The 14,811-nt window shown below is 39.6% G+C and overlaps 1 protein-coding gene across 3 annotated transcripts in view; it reads right to left on the bottom strand.

The window, feature by feature from the left end:
- Positions 1-14,811, bottom strand: part of LOC102798545 (serine/threonine-protein kinase WNK2) — a 41,636-nt gene that overhangs the window by 23,500 nt on the left and 3,325 nt on the right. For all 3 annotated transcript variants that reach the window (XM_006796440.3, XM_035910141.2, XM_087833753.1), the window contains exons 3-9: positions 4,880-5,052; positions 4,578-4,798; positions 4,314-4,471; positions 2,306-2,394; positions 1,684-1,903; positions 496-775; positions 295-410 (exon numbers count right to left, since the gene is read on the bottom strand). In XM_006796440.3, coding sequence (XP_006796503.1) covers positions 295-410; positions 496-775; positions 1,684-1,903; positions 2,306-2,394; positions 4,314-4,471; positions 4,578-4,798; positions 4,880-5,052 — 1,257 coding nt within the window. The remainder of the gene's footprint in view (positions 1-294; positions 411-495; positions 776-1,683; positions 1,904-2,305; positions 2,395-4,313; positions 4,472-4,577; positions 4,799-4,879; positions 5,053-14,811) is intronic.

Consider the following 14,811-nt stretch of genomic DNA (forward strand, 5'->3'; position numbering starts at 1 on the left):
TGTTACTCAAAATAAACAGGGCATAACAAAAAGAATATGATGATGTGGTGAGGACAAACAAACTTGTTCACAAAGACAAATGACTGTATGAAAAATATATGGGCACGTTATATGCACATGTAAAGAAATGTGTATGCGTGGTAACTCTTAAATGTGTGAATAAAGCATGTGTGTGGGTGTTTGTGTGTTCAGTTTCAAGGTCAAGTGCGTGTTTGCTAGTTCTAAATAGTCTATGTTTTTAAATAAAACTGAATGCACATGGTCCACCAGGGTGTGTAAGCTCCTGATACAGACCTGCTGTGTTGCCATAGTAATAGGCTCGAGCAGGGACTGGTAGAGGACACTGTGCTGGCTGCTGTGGGAGTCCGAGTACACTGTGGAGCCCATGCCACTGTCAAGTGTGCTGTCTGCTGCAGAGACACATAAATCATCCACTCATAAAAAAGTCAAAGTTTAGGCTTGTGCTTCGGGGTGGATGAGAACAGAATCTCTTACATGTTACTGAGGTGGCACTGGCTGTGAGGGTATGCAGCCTGTTGTACTGGTCTGCCTCTGGTTCTTCTGGTTCCAGCACAAGGGGCTGCCCTACATGTGGCACCCCAGCAGAGATGCCCTGAGATGGTGTCATCTGGGTGCTATGTCCTCCTTCACCCTGATTCTCTGCAGCCGCTGCAGACACTGTGCGCTCTCGTCTCCATTTGATCAGTGCCACACGGTCCCTGATCGACTTTCCCACGGTCTTAGCATCGCTCTCATGGAAGAAGCCAGACTCCACCTGACAGAGAAAAGGGAAGAGCATGACTTTCAGGATATTTTTAGCAGTGAGCCATGTGAGGGAAGAGAGGGTGCATATAAAAAGGGGAGTGCACGAGGCAAAAAGAAGGAGCAAGAAAAGGAAGGAAAAGAAAATCTATTTTAAGGGGATCAGAGCAGTGGGGAAACGTTTCCTTTGTCTGCTGCTTGGCTCACTCTTCACAACAGAATTGTCTGGTCTGTTACATCAAAACGTCCGTCTTTCGCTCCAGTGTTTACATGTGATGTACAAACAAATACAAAAATGTTGTGCTATGTACAGCACTGTTTCAAAGGAAGTTTCATCAGGAAATTTTCTCCACGTTATTCTCGCTAAAGGTATGACATCTGCAGTTTTACTGTGTGCCACCCTTATTTTCCTCTCAAAGCCTGTCTTCGGCTGAAGAAAGGTTTACAATGACAATGTTTACATTCCCTATCTGAAGATAACCCAATACACTTTCTCCAATACCCCTATTAGGGCACTTTTTCTATGGTGTAAAAGAATGTTAGACAAGTGACAAAACAAGAGTTTGAGTAATGAAAATCATAGCTCCACAATGAGAACTGTCCATTTTTTTCTGGATCTTGTTTTTATTGCTGGGCCTGTGGAAACCTTATCTGATTGCGTTCACTCGAGAAAACTATGTAAACAAAAATAAAAAAATAGTAATATATTCCTGGAAGTTATCAATCTTAGCAATCTGCACTATATAAAACCAAACACTAGAAGACAATAAGCCTCTAAGAAATGCAAAGCATAAAAGTGTGGTGTCAAAAAAACATAAAACGACAAAGAAATAGAAACCATTTCTAGTACTCAACATTCAAATTTAACATTTCCATGTATGAAAAGAATTCTGTAATGTATAGCTAAAACCATTTACTCACCATTTCTTGTGCGACAACCTCAGGGACCTCCTTCTCCAGGTCAAATGTAAACTCAATGGCCCCACTCTCCTTGTATTTCCCTTTTAACTTCTTGGGGTCCTCCACCCACAGTTTGAGAGCTATTGAGGACTTTTTTCCATCATCCTCCTCAGCTAGCTCCACCCTCACACCTGTGTCCTCGGCAAAAAAAGCGTGATTCAACAGATCTTTGATCGTGTACCTGGGAGCAGAAAAAGAAAAGCTCTGACTCCAGTGGAAAGATGTTCAAGATACAGTAAAGTTAACAGTGACACAGAGCCATTCATGGTCGCATATTACTTGTGCTTCCCAGATTACCAATCACTGAACCTAATCATGATTCATTAAAAAATAAATAAATAAACAAACAAAAAAAGCCACAAGAAACTAATTAAACGTTATTTGCCCCGATGTACACAAACGAATTATGTAACAGAATTGAAAGACACCCCGCAGATAGATAGAAACTGCAGTGCTGCTGAGAGCCCAGCTGTCAGTGCCACAGCAATGAAACGGGGGAGGTGAGACAAGGCATGAAAGACGAGAGGGCACCTTGTGGGCCCTGTTGGCTGGACGCTGGACATCGCCGAGCACAGTCACTCACCGTTCCTCTTTCTTTTGGCAGATGCACTCTCCAATGATCTCCTTGATTTCAGGATCCATGACCTTGTTGTAGCTGGCTGGCTTTACTCCCTGAGCAAAGGGAAATATAAGCAAAACATTGTGGATATGTCATGAAAGGATGTCATGTTGATGAGAAAACATAACAAAAGAGAAAAAAAATGAACACATGAATGGAAATGTATTTTTTGTGATGCTCCACCCAAATCTTATCTTCTAAGTATCACACACTCGCTCTCTGAAAAGAGAGCCGAAAGTACCACAGCAGTGGTCAGTTTGAATTCATGTCAGGTCCCACAAAGCATAAAAACATCCAAAGGAAGCATCACAAAAACTCCAGCAGCATAGTAAATGCTCAAAGCACAAAAAACACCTCGTTCTCATACAAAGGCTTTCAAAGTTCCAATTTACACATGAGCAGCCAGATGTTGTTTTGTAAACTACTATTACAGTCAGTTGGTCTAAATTCGGCTGTTTTGACTGTGCAGACGGTTCTGAGTTGTCACAGCTGGTGTGGTTTAACAATAGATTTGATGCCCAATAGATTTTGAGCAGTTCTTCTAAAAATGGATGAATTCTGTCTTTTCTTAACATAACACTTCTATTTCGTTTCTTACAGGTATAATCTACCCAGTTATTTTTTTAATTGTGCAGCCAGACTATATAAAACATGTGATATAATTAACTGGAGAAAATAAAGTTTCTGCATCAAAATAAACTAGATGTAAAGTATATGCATATATCTGGATTAATATTCCACCAATTATTCAGCTGGATGCTGTATCTCTTCAGGGAGTACACACAATGTATAATGCTATTAGGGTTTCCCTTTGATCAGCCTTCTATTAACATCCCACTGTGGAAGGCACATTCATATGAATACAATGCAAAAAATAGCAACTATAGAGAGCTGCACTGATGCTCCCTAACCATTAATATAGGTTGAGAGACTGCTTTAACAGCTGCTAACAGGTGAAAGAGTCTGTTTTTTCAGGTCCAACCCTGCCAAGTTTTAAAAGTGAAAAAACAAAACAATCAGTATTCAAAGCACTATGCTTTGCTAGCAAAGGAAGATGTACAGAAATACAGCCTTTAGGCTTCATCCAGAAAACAAAAGAAACTTGGACCCCCTGAGTGACACCATATGGCTGATTAGACTCTTCAACCAAGAAATTCAACACTGAGGAATCATCTACCTGAAAATGGTGCCGATTTTGTACTCTGAGAAATTCTCTGGACTTATTATCTGAAATGGCAAAAAAAAACATCCCATCCTTGCTATGCCATGTTCACAAAGCATGACACTGAATTATTAATACATTAAAGAAGTCACTTTCTTGCTGAACATTTTAGAAACCAAGTTTTACAGAGAAAACTTGGTAAATGAATATATGGAAAAGTTTTAGTATATGAAACTATCAACTTCTTAATTTTAATAAACAGTGCATTTATCACCTTAAAGGTTTTGCATTTAATACTGGTGACAGTTGATGAGCAATTAGTTCAGCCTCTTTTTGCCTGTATATCATCTTTTATTCCAAGCATATTGTCATTATGGTTCATCATATTTCTATTAGGGCTACTTAACATTCATTCATTAATGTTTAAATACTGGACAGATCTCTAGGTTTCTGTTAAAATCCCTGAGTGTAAGCCCATTTTTGACAAGTCATTACCTTAATCTTAATTTAACATTAAATATTTAGAAGTTCAATTTGTATGCATAATTAGAGCTCTGAGAAATTTTGACCAAAGTATGTTTTCCATGAACAGGTGATTTTGGTGGAAACATATTAATGTAAATGTAAAACACCATGCTGTGTGACCAGTTCCAGAGTGTACTGCATAACTGTAGCATCCCTGGTTTGATTCCAGCAGATGGTCTTTGTTGCATGCTAAAAACCCTCTCTGCCCCTCTCCCTCTCCTTCACAGTCAGGCGTCCAAAATAAATGCAAGAATTAAAAAAAAAAAATTGCACAGCATGACTCACACTGGTAACTTTGCGGTAGATTTGAGCAGCATTCTGACACTCAGAATAGGGATATTCAGAGGTGGCCATTTCTAGCATACACATGCCAAAGGCATAGACATCCACAGCCTCGTCATAGTGTTCCTCATACATCTCTGGGGCCATGAACTCTGGAGTGCCTGCAGGAGCAGATGGAGAGAACAAGAGTGCCCAGTTGACAAATTACTAATACTTCTTACTGTAAAAACCACAAATCTGTCAAGTCACATTTTAAAGGTCTCCTACCTATGACACTCTTAGCAAAAGAAGCTGCCTTGAGTGTTGCCAGACCTAAATCCCCTATCTTTACTGAACCTGTAGGTCCAGTAATAAAGATGTTGTCACATTTAAGATCTCTGTGAATGATGGGAGGCGTCCTGGTGTGGAGAAAGTGGAGGCCTTTAAGGATCTGTCTACACCAGCTCCTTAACACTTTGGGCTTCATTACCTTGAAACGCTTTAGATAGCTGCATGAAGGAAAGGGAAACCTATTAGACCATAATTAAATGAGCAGCAAATTAAAAGCAACTGCCTACATCCATACTCACGTTTTTAGCGTTCCTGACGTCATGAGCTCTGTTACTAAAACAATGCACTTCTTTCCTTTAAGCGGTGACTCCCAGAAGTCGTAGAAACGGACAATGTTGGGATGCTGGAGGCCCTTCAACATTTCTGCTTCCTCTTTAAAGCGCTGACGTTCCATTTTAGAAAGCTTACGATCCTAGAGGAAAGAACAGATGAAGAAATGATGACTATGAAGCCCCTAAAATAACTGTAAAACATATTTGCTTCACAAAAACTACCAGATGGAAGAGCATCCCATCGTTCCTCCACATTTTAAATTCATGCTTCTAGTATGCTTTTGAAAGTGGGAAATACGGAGTAGTTGAGGTGGAGGTTAGTGTCAGTCTCTGAGACATATACACATCTCTAATTAGACCATATGTGTGTCAAAGCCGATGACTATCACAAGTGTACGTGTGTGGGAACATTCAGATGAGTATCTTTTTCAATCAATAAGAACATTCTGCCACATCTTTTGTTTGCAAATACATTTTTAGATGTAATATGATCAGATGTGACCTCTTACTTGCTAGCTTTGATTTGTCCAGGAACACTGAGGACGTGTAAATAGAAAGAGGGGTGACAAAGCACAGCCGCTCCTGGGAGAATGAACCAAGGCATTAACATCGTCACACCCTCAAAATGCTATGGCTAAAGGTTATGTGTCATCGATCTCTGCCATCTTTCTCACTCTCTCACCCTCTTAGTCCCCTCCCCCCACATCTGCAATCTATCTCCTTTTCTGCACCCCGACCACTCCCTTTTTCATCCCCAAGATCCCCCACAAACACATCTTCTGTAGCTACTCTCTCACCATTTCTCAGTTCCTAGTCTGGCAGCACCATGCTGTATCTAGTGCAAGGTTGTGGTTTCTTTCCTGTGATTTTTTTTTTCTTGTCTTTTTTTTTTTACTGCCACTACATCAACGACTTATATAACACACATACACACAGTGAGCTGTGTCTAGCAGCAAGACCCCACCCATCACAGAAACCGACGACACTGATGGTGGAATGCAGTGAAAACAACCTAGCGGGATTTAATCTATTCAATTATTCACCCAAAGTCAACTTCCTTCTTAGATGAAACTGCAATTAGAAAATGAACATGAATAACCAGAACATTGTGATTCAATGTGTTGAGGAGTGGATTGATGTGATGGATAAGGCTTGCATGTATAAGAATGTGGCATGTCAGGTTTTTTTGTGTAAGTGTGTATGGTGGTGATGGTGGTGGTGAGGGGTGTGGGGATTTTCACTGCACTCTTCTGAAGTCCCATGAATAATTCAGTTCTGCAGAGAACTCTTTCTACTGAAGCAAGCTGAGCAATGAAAGGCTTGGGCTGGCTAAGTTGGGCTGGGTTATCCCCATGTGCTGTTTGTTGCACAGGAGCACCACATTGTCTGAAGCTTACCTGAAACATAGGTCTAAAAAAGAGCAACAAAGAGGAACGAGGAAGACCGCTTAAAGCATGAGTGCTGCAGCTTTCTTTCCTTTAGGCAATTCCACCCCCCCTCTCTCCAGATTACTTCCTTTACTGCTCCCTTGCTTTCTTGATCTCATCTTTCAGGAAACCTGCTGCTTTTTTCAAATAAGCCCCAATTCAGAGTGTTCCCCAAGCTCCAGTCACACTCCCCGCATCACCCCCTACATTTGCACCCTCACTTGTCTTTCCCTCTTAGCAGACACTGGGGTTTCTGCATAATTCAGAAGCCACATGCAGGCTGAGAGGCGTGGTTCACTGCGTCGAGAGTTATGTGCACTTACATGCTTTTGCGCACTGAGAGAATGGAAGAATGTCACTTTGAAAATCAATTTCCTCATAGCTACTGTGAGGTCTTTAACAAGTGTGACTCATTACGGTACATTTGCTGCACTACAAACAGACCATTTATTGTTTGTGTGCATGTATGTGCATGTAATCTTATCGCACCTGTGCTTCATTGCAGAGCAGGTAACTGCTTGAGTGAAGTCAACACACAAACTGAAAGCTACAGCAGGCAGCAAGGGCAGAAAAATAGATAGTGACATTATCAGGAAGCAATCTTTAAACCTGTTCTCTACAATGCTGCCATCCACTATATCTGTATGCTCACCTCTGTTAATTCCACAGCTCTGCTAGCTCATACAGTGACACAGAATATCAGAATGAGAAAGCAAACCACTGGGTTTTTGGTGTTGGAAGAATCAAGTAATGGATTAAAATATTAGATCCAGGAACTCTGCAAGGTTATCATAGTATATAAATGCAGTGTCAAAATCATATTCTTGACCTAATGTCACATTAAGTAGGAATAGCATACTCCTATTGTGAAGGGATTGCTATCAGTCCAGCTACTTTACCTGAGGATTTTAGGATAATTATAACAAAGCTGTAAGAGTTACACTTCCTAATGAAAGGAGCTTACTGATTGTATATAAAGGGCTTTAGCCTTCTCCCTGAAGGCTACTGACATAATCAGACATACTTACATTTTTTTGTGGATCATGACATGAACATTCCCTTTGTCTGGATTTAAATTACACTGATGCAACGAATGCTACCCAAAATTACAGTATGTACTAGCATCAGGTATGACTCCAATTGTACCATTTTACATGATCCCAGATCTCACTACATGAAAAATTAATCCCCCATCTCTGATAAAAGATTCAATTCACAATCCATCTGAAAGCATAGAACAATGCTAAGGTTGTGAAGTGGCACATGGACTGAGTGGCTAATGAGTGGCTGCTGACAAATGTAGTTCACACACAACTCCGTTCTGTCTGAAGAAATCTTATGACTGTAATTTTTTATAGACACGAATTGCGTCTATTTTAGTTTGTCACAGTTTCCCCCAATGAGACAAAGCCTACAAGTTCTTACCTAATATACAAATATCTGAACTTACTGAACCAGTGAGATCCGCATCCTAGAGGCTAAATGTATTAGGAGAGAAACAGGTTTATGCATTAGTCCTGATTATGCCAGCCAAATTACAAATTGTCTGGCTGTTTCTTTGCCACTACAACTTAGCGTTCCTAATTACTATTTCTGCTTTACCTAATTAACTTGGCCTCATCTTGATCCTTAGTTAACAAGGAGCAGATTAGCAACACTGGGACTCCATAGCCACAGTGTTATTGGGATTTGTATTCAAACAACTTGTCAACAAATTGTAATATAAAAAAGGACAGCAGAACTCATATTTACTGTCACATGTTTTTGTCAATAAATGAAGATTAAGGAATATTTTACATGAATATACGTTATTTGTAAAATCCAGTAAAACTTGACTAGCATACATACCCCAATACGCAGAAATCCCACAGCAAATAGGCCTTAGTATAGAATTTAAATGCCGCATTGAAAAGCTCAGGTTCAGTCTCACTCACAATGATAATGTGACGCATTAACAATCAATACAGGTCATATTCCTTTAACCATAGCTACAGAACTACCTCCTTACTGCCACATCTTATTCAGTTCATGCAGACATTTCAACAAAAAATGTTTGGACTCAAGGGAAACAAACCCTGGTTGCCAGGCTGAGGCGGTATGATAATTTACTTGGAAACCCTTTCCACCCATCCTTAATAACAGATGACTACTGCAGTGCTTCCGATGCTGTAACAAAAGCTGGTGCAGGGTGAGCCATGAGCCAGCAGACTGCCCGCAGCTGAATTGTGTCCCATCAGTCATGACTGCAGGAGGCTTTGACCGGCAGCTGTGCCAGCTACCATTATCCCTGTATTCATTGTTATACACCTGCCATACAACCATGGTAAACCCAGGCAGAGTAAAATGGCATACCCGGCATTCAGGGTGGCCCAGTATAATGTTTTGAATAAGAAAAGGCTGGTGAAATATCTGAAAAGCATTCTGAAAGAGACAAATGTATGCTTCACCTAGCCTTGGGAGGGAGGAGTCAAAGAGGCAGAACAACATTCAAGATGAGAAGCCACTCCGATACTGTGGCAGAAAACAACAATCAGATCATGCCCAAATGATTACTTTGCTGTTTGGGCATCAAAAGTGTGAGCTAAGAAAACAGAAGGGGAGAGACAAGCAGAAACTATGTGAAATAAAAGCATCACAGACACACTGAGAACAGAAGAAAAACAGAACATAAGACACTAAATGAAATAAATGAATTGGGGGCTGATCATATTAAGAGCACTTGTGATTGTTGCTTGGATGATTATGTGTATGAGTGTGACTAGCTGATTGTGACCAGCAGTTAGCCAAAGCAGATTAAAGCATAGAAACCTCCTATAAAGCTCTTTTCTGTGAATATATAAATATATATATATATATATATATATATATATACACATACACACACACACACACAAACACTTTATTATATACACTAATACGAAAACGTTTAGGAGTTCTAAATCAGATGCAATGAAAGAATAGCTTAACCAAAAAGACTTACTAACTAAAGTTGCATGTGGTAAATGAGGATTGTCTATTTATATTTAGCATAATGCATCACAGAATTCTGTCTGAGAGCCACAAATAATCATATATTGTTTTAACAATTCTTCCCTTTAATAAAAAAGGCAAAATATTCCACATGTAATCGTGTATATATACAGATAGATATAATTACATTATTTATTATTGGATTTAAGCCAAGTAGAAAATAAGTCGTGTTATTTTATTCATTTCTAATCTGCTTTAACTGGTAACATTTTTAGCAGCATTAGCCTGTGTGTCCAGCCAATCCAACCCAAGGTACGACAGCTGGTGGTGACACTTTCAATACACTGACCCCAAACACTGATACTTAACGGTAACACGGTCACTCAGACCCATTGTAAAAACCATGGAGGAGCTGACAGAGTGGCTACAAATAGCTGCAGTGCTATGATACACCGGGTGGCAAATTTTACCCATCTGCTCTGAACTTCAGACAAATTCACAAATGTGTTCAGTGTCCATGTAAATGACTAAAGCCTACTGTAGCCAGTGTGGACCGGTGCAAGCCAGAAAGTGAGAGTGCGGAGGGTGGACAGGCTTCCACATGTCCTGCATCGTACAGACCACTGATGATGAGGGTTGGCACTGAGATAAGGACAAGAGCAATGATTTGTCGAGTAGAGCTGCCCTGATTTGAACTGGGTGGCCTGGCTAGACTCCCTGGTTTGACAATTTTAGAATCTGCTGTAGTGTTTGGAGCCACTTAGACAGCCTTTATTCGGCATAATACCCTGACCCAGACTAAACAAGTAAAATACCAGGAAGAAGGATCCCTATATTGTTTAATCAAAGAATTAGAAATTTCTTATAGCAAAGACAACAATCACATATTCAGTTTATCAGCACATTTGAGGATTTATAAATGAAATAAGCTCCCAGCATAAATGTTAATAGCAGTTTACAGTAATAGTGACTTAAGATGGAAGTGCTACAGTGAGCCCATTTGTTTTTTAGTCATTACATAAACAGCTTAGTAACGCAGAGGCCAACTAGAGTGAAGTAACCCTTGTCTTCATACCACAAAGCCTAAGCAGGAGGCCTTAACAGGATACAGAAGTGCTCCAGGTTTGTTCATACAAATAACCTTCTTGAATTCCAAAAGGGATTACTAGTCCTAATGAGCTGTTGTGACACTTTCTATTGTTGAGGGGGGAGGAAAGAGAGCGGTCAAAGGCCATTTAGCTAAATGTCCTAATGTAAGGTGCTGCTCTGAAAGCTGCTTAGAGAATCCCTGTACGAACTGTTAAGGCAATACTACAGCAGAGGTACTAGCACAGCAAGTCAGATACAATATATATAGACCACAAGATAAAAACTGTGAAGACTGCAGCATAGCAACGTGTGTCAGCTTTAATAAAAGTCTAGCCAATGTGGCATTTAAGTCAAAACAAGGCTGCATACAAGAGGTCCGATAGCCACCCCTGTAACTGATAGACCGTTTTAGGCAAACCCTAATGTGTAGCTTCGATTACTGGTCAATTAACTAATTAATCACTTGAAAATTGCTCTGCAGCTCCCTGATAAACACATTTGAGTCTGCTTCGAACAGTTATAACATCAGTGTATTTTTCAGTGTGGGACATTTTATACGATCAATAAAGAAAAAGAGGTATGGACCACAATATTGAACTGCAATGTGCTGAACAATACCGCAAACCTAAGGCTTTAAATCGACAAAATATCACATCTCACAGGAATTATAACTGATATGATTCTGGTTTTCTTAATTTTATCCACCTGTGTATAATGTAGCATTTTATAGTAAAAATATTAAAAATACTGCAACTGTCTCTTTAACCAAATGTTTGCTTAAATCACAGTAAAGGAGTTTTCCCAACTATTTTTAATCTAACTGAAAACATTCAAAACATTGTGTATGTCTGTGTATGTATGTGCTCCCCATTATCCCTCCTAAACATTAAGATAAAAAAATTTTTATTCCTTTGCAGCTTTTCCTTTCAGACGATGTGGGACAAAGACCATGAATAAACCAACATACAAGGTGAGAGTTTTTGGGTAAGCATCATTTTACCAGTTAAGACATGCTGTGGATTTACAATTCTTTCTAAAGCCGTTTCATCAATAGAGTACATACACTTCAGGCCTAGGCTATGTTCATAATGATAAGTGATGGTTACTAGATCCAATTATGTTGCAACTTGAACCATAGAGTGACCAGCACACTGATTCAGCCATACAGCAAACAGATGCTCTCAAATGAATGGAAATGACTTAAATGAAATCAACACCAACAACAAAAAGACTGTACAAGAGACAACTATCACACCTGCTGCATGCAACTATACCACAGGTCACACCAGTAGGCATATCTGTCTTTGCCATTGCTTTTCAGTTGACTTGGTGACGCAGGAATTCAGATGTGATGAAAGATGGGGGAACAGATAAGGCACTGCCACAGTGAATGGCTCTCCATGCCTCCCAGGGCCTCTCAATGCCAGATGGGCTGTAAACAATGACCCATTTGGGCATCTCCAACTTTGTTTACCTTTTTTTTCATCTGTGCAGACAAGGAGAAGATGTGTTATTACACATGTTAATCCAGAGAGAAAGCATGGTATCATCTTGTCAGATGAGAGTGCAATCTAAATCTATGATTACAGTGAAATCCAGCATTTGGAGTGAAGAAACAGATCTAGTGAGTAAGCTGCTGGGTTTGTTTGGTTCAAGAAATCCCTAATCTTCAGCAAAGACAGGCGGCCTGATAACACTGCCATGGCATCATTGCCAACTCTGCAGTCACAAGCTGAAAAAAGAGATTTCATCTACAAAATAAGCTCACTGCCAAATACCTGAGAAGTCTGCAAAAGGTCAGAAGTAAACTGTCTGCAAGTGTGCACACAGCATTCAACACTGAGATAAAAATCAATAAACTGAGCCACAAGTGGTGGAAAGAAAAAGTTTCCAAAGTTTAGAAACTCAATTCCAGAGAGCAATAATGATTAAGACAAAGTAAAAAGAATCACAGGATGTGTTTCTTCTCAACAATGAAAGGACTGAAAACAGGCAGTCTTCTCTCACATTAACATCCTTGCATGAGCCAGGGCCATCTGTGATATGCCAGCAGCCTGGCACAGAAACAGAGATGTGGGGGAGATGGGCATGAACGGGAAGGGGCAGGGCTAAGAGAGAGAGACGAGGGAGGAAGAGAGCAAAAACAAACACGAGACCAGATTAAAATTTCTAGGGAGGAAAGCCATGTGACCACGAGAAGGTGAGAAAACAGTGGAAAATCAAGAGTGATATCTCATGTTTCTCTGTCTTCCATGGGGGTATCTCCTGTTTTCCACAACAGTTTGCTTGGAATGGCAAAGCTGGCATCATACACATGCACACGTAAGATTTTACCCCCATGTTGTTTACTCTGACCTACTTCAGGTGCAAGCTTAAGACTTGCTGAAACCTGCACTTTATTATTTTGTTGAATATGACCAAAAAGATCTTGTGTGATAGTGGGCAGGAGAGCTCTGAGTCTGTGCAGCGATTTTTACCATGCTATCTCAGGGTAACAGTATGAAGCAAGCTCAACACAGCTAAGCCCTCTTTGCATTAGATGGCTTGGAAAAACCAAGAAAGGCTAGAAAGATAATGGATATAATGGTGGTTATAAACTGTCTTTAACCACATTTTCCACGTGCTCGCATAAAAGACACTCACAAAACGAACAAATTGATTGGTGCCACAAAAAGGGTAAGAGAGGAATCCATCCATCCATCCATTTTTTTCCACTTATGTCATTCAGGGTTGCAGGGGGTTCTATCCCATGGGGCATAAGGTATACCCTGGGCAAGTTGTCTGTCAAGACAAGAATGCTGGCAGAGAATTTATTAATGGCATAGTTATAATTTCTATCATATTTATCTTATCCAGTGCATGCCCATTGCTGGTGTTTACTTCTAACATAAAAGCTGCTCATTAGAACGTCATACGTTTAAACATGAAACACATGAAGTACATTTGCACTTTCAGTGACAGATACCTGGAAATTACTTTGGCTACTTTGAATGACTCATTTTACTGAATGAATATACTCTGTGATTCTCTGTAAATACCAACAGAATAAAACATGTTATTATCTGTGTTCGTTTAGCTGCAATACCTGCAGTATAAAACAGGCTTAGTAACAAATACAGACCGAGAAGAGAAACAATTTTATGCGCTTTTACAGCTGATATAGACAATTCACTGCAGTCTTCAGACACATGTTGCTGTTCAGAGAAAAAAAGAAATCCCAGCTGGAATCAGAATAGAATAAATTCAAAACATTCAAAAACAACTGTTGAGGTTTTCTGCAGAATATCTCAGCTTCCTGAAAGTACCAGCAATCCCACTTAATGGTGTATTATAGAGATGCTGGCAGAGACTGATCTGCCAGTACAAATGTGCCTCCGGACTGTATGTGCTGACCGTCCTGGTTATATATTTTTTTTTTTTTAAAGCAAACTGTGTAGTAAGCCAAAACAACACCAAAGAACCCTGCACAACAGCAATCGTGACATCCGTTTTGGCACTGGCTGCTGTGCACAAAGAAGAAAACAGCTTGCATGCACCACCTGTGAGATGTGCAGTATATATATTACTATGGTGATCGAGTCAGGTTCAAAGAGCTCCACCTTGAAAAGTCTGCCTTTAGGCTCAATATACACTACAATCCTATTGATCTCACTTCTTAGTTCATCTCTCCAGTGATTTCATCCTGATTACAGCTTGACAGACAATAACATTGAGGATGTTGATAAAGCCTACTGAAGCTACTCCTTCTTCTACTTTCTTTAGGAGTAAAGAATCTCATTTCCCGTACTACAGTCTGCAGATTATTACAAATGCCCATAATTAAGAAGTGTGCTGTTGGTCTAACTGCACAATGCAGCAACTCTAAACTTAAAATTGAATTCAGACATTGTGTAATATAGCAGTGTAAATACACACTGAAACATCCAGAATGACAGATTAAACAATGTTCAAGTAACTTTTCCACAAAAACTTCAAGCTTCTCAAATGTAACTTTTAATATGTTTGCTTGGCCCTTTAAAAAATAAACGAAACACCTTGGAATTTAGACAGGACAAGATATCTGAAATGTCAATTAATCCAATACTGTTTTATAGTCACTCAGTCTATAAAACATCAGATAAGGAAATTAATTGTCTTATATTTTGTATTCTGTGACCAACAGCAAAAATTCCAGAGTAAAAATCATTTGGGAATGTGTAATTATGCACAATAAATAGCTTCAACTGACTCATTAATCAATAAACGGCTGCAGATTAATTCTTCAGATATCACTAAGGAGGCAAGGAAACTCCTTTGTAAGACATTTAATAATTCAAATGGCCAATTAAGAAAATAAATGGATAATAATTACCTAAACTGCATCTGCTATGACAGTTTAACAACACATGAAAGAGTTCTGCCTGTTATTTTGTT

The sequence above is a fragment of the Neolamprologus brichardi genome, chromosome 20, assembly GCF_056152115.1.
Source record: "Neolamprologus brichardi isolate AB-2024 chromosome 20, ASM5615211v1, whole genome shotgun sequence".
Classification (NCBI taxonomy): domain Eukaryota; kingdom Metazoa; phylum Chordata; class Actinopteri; order Cichliformes; family Cichlidae; genus Neolamprologus; species Neolamprologus brichardi.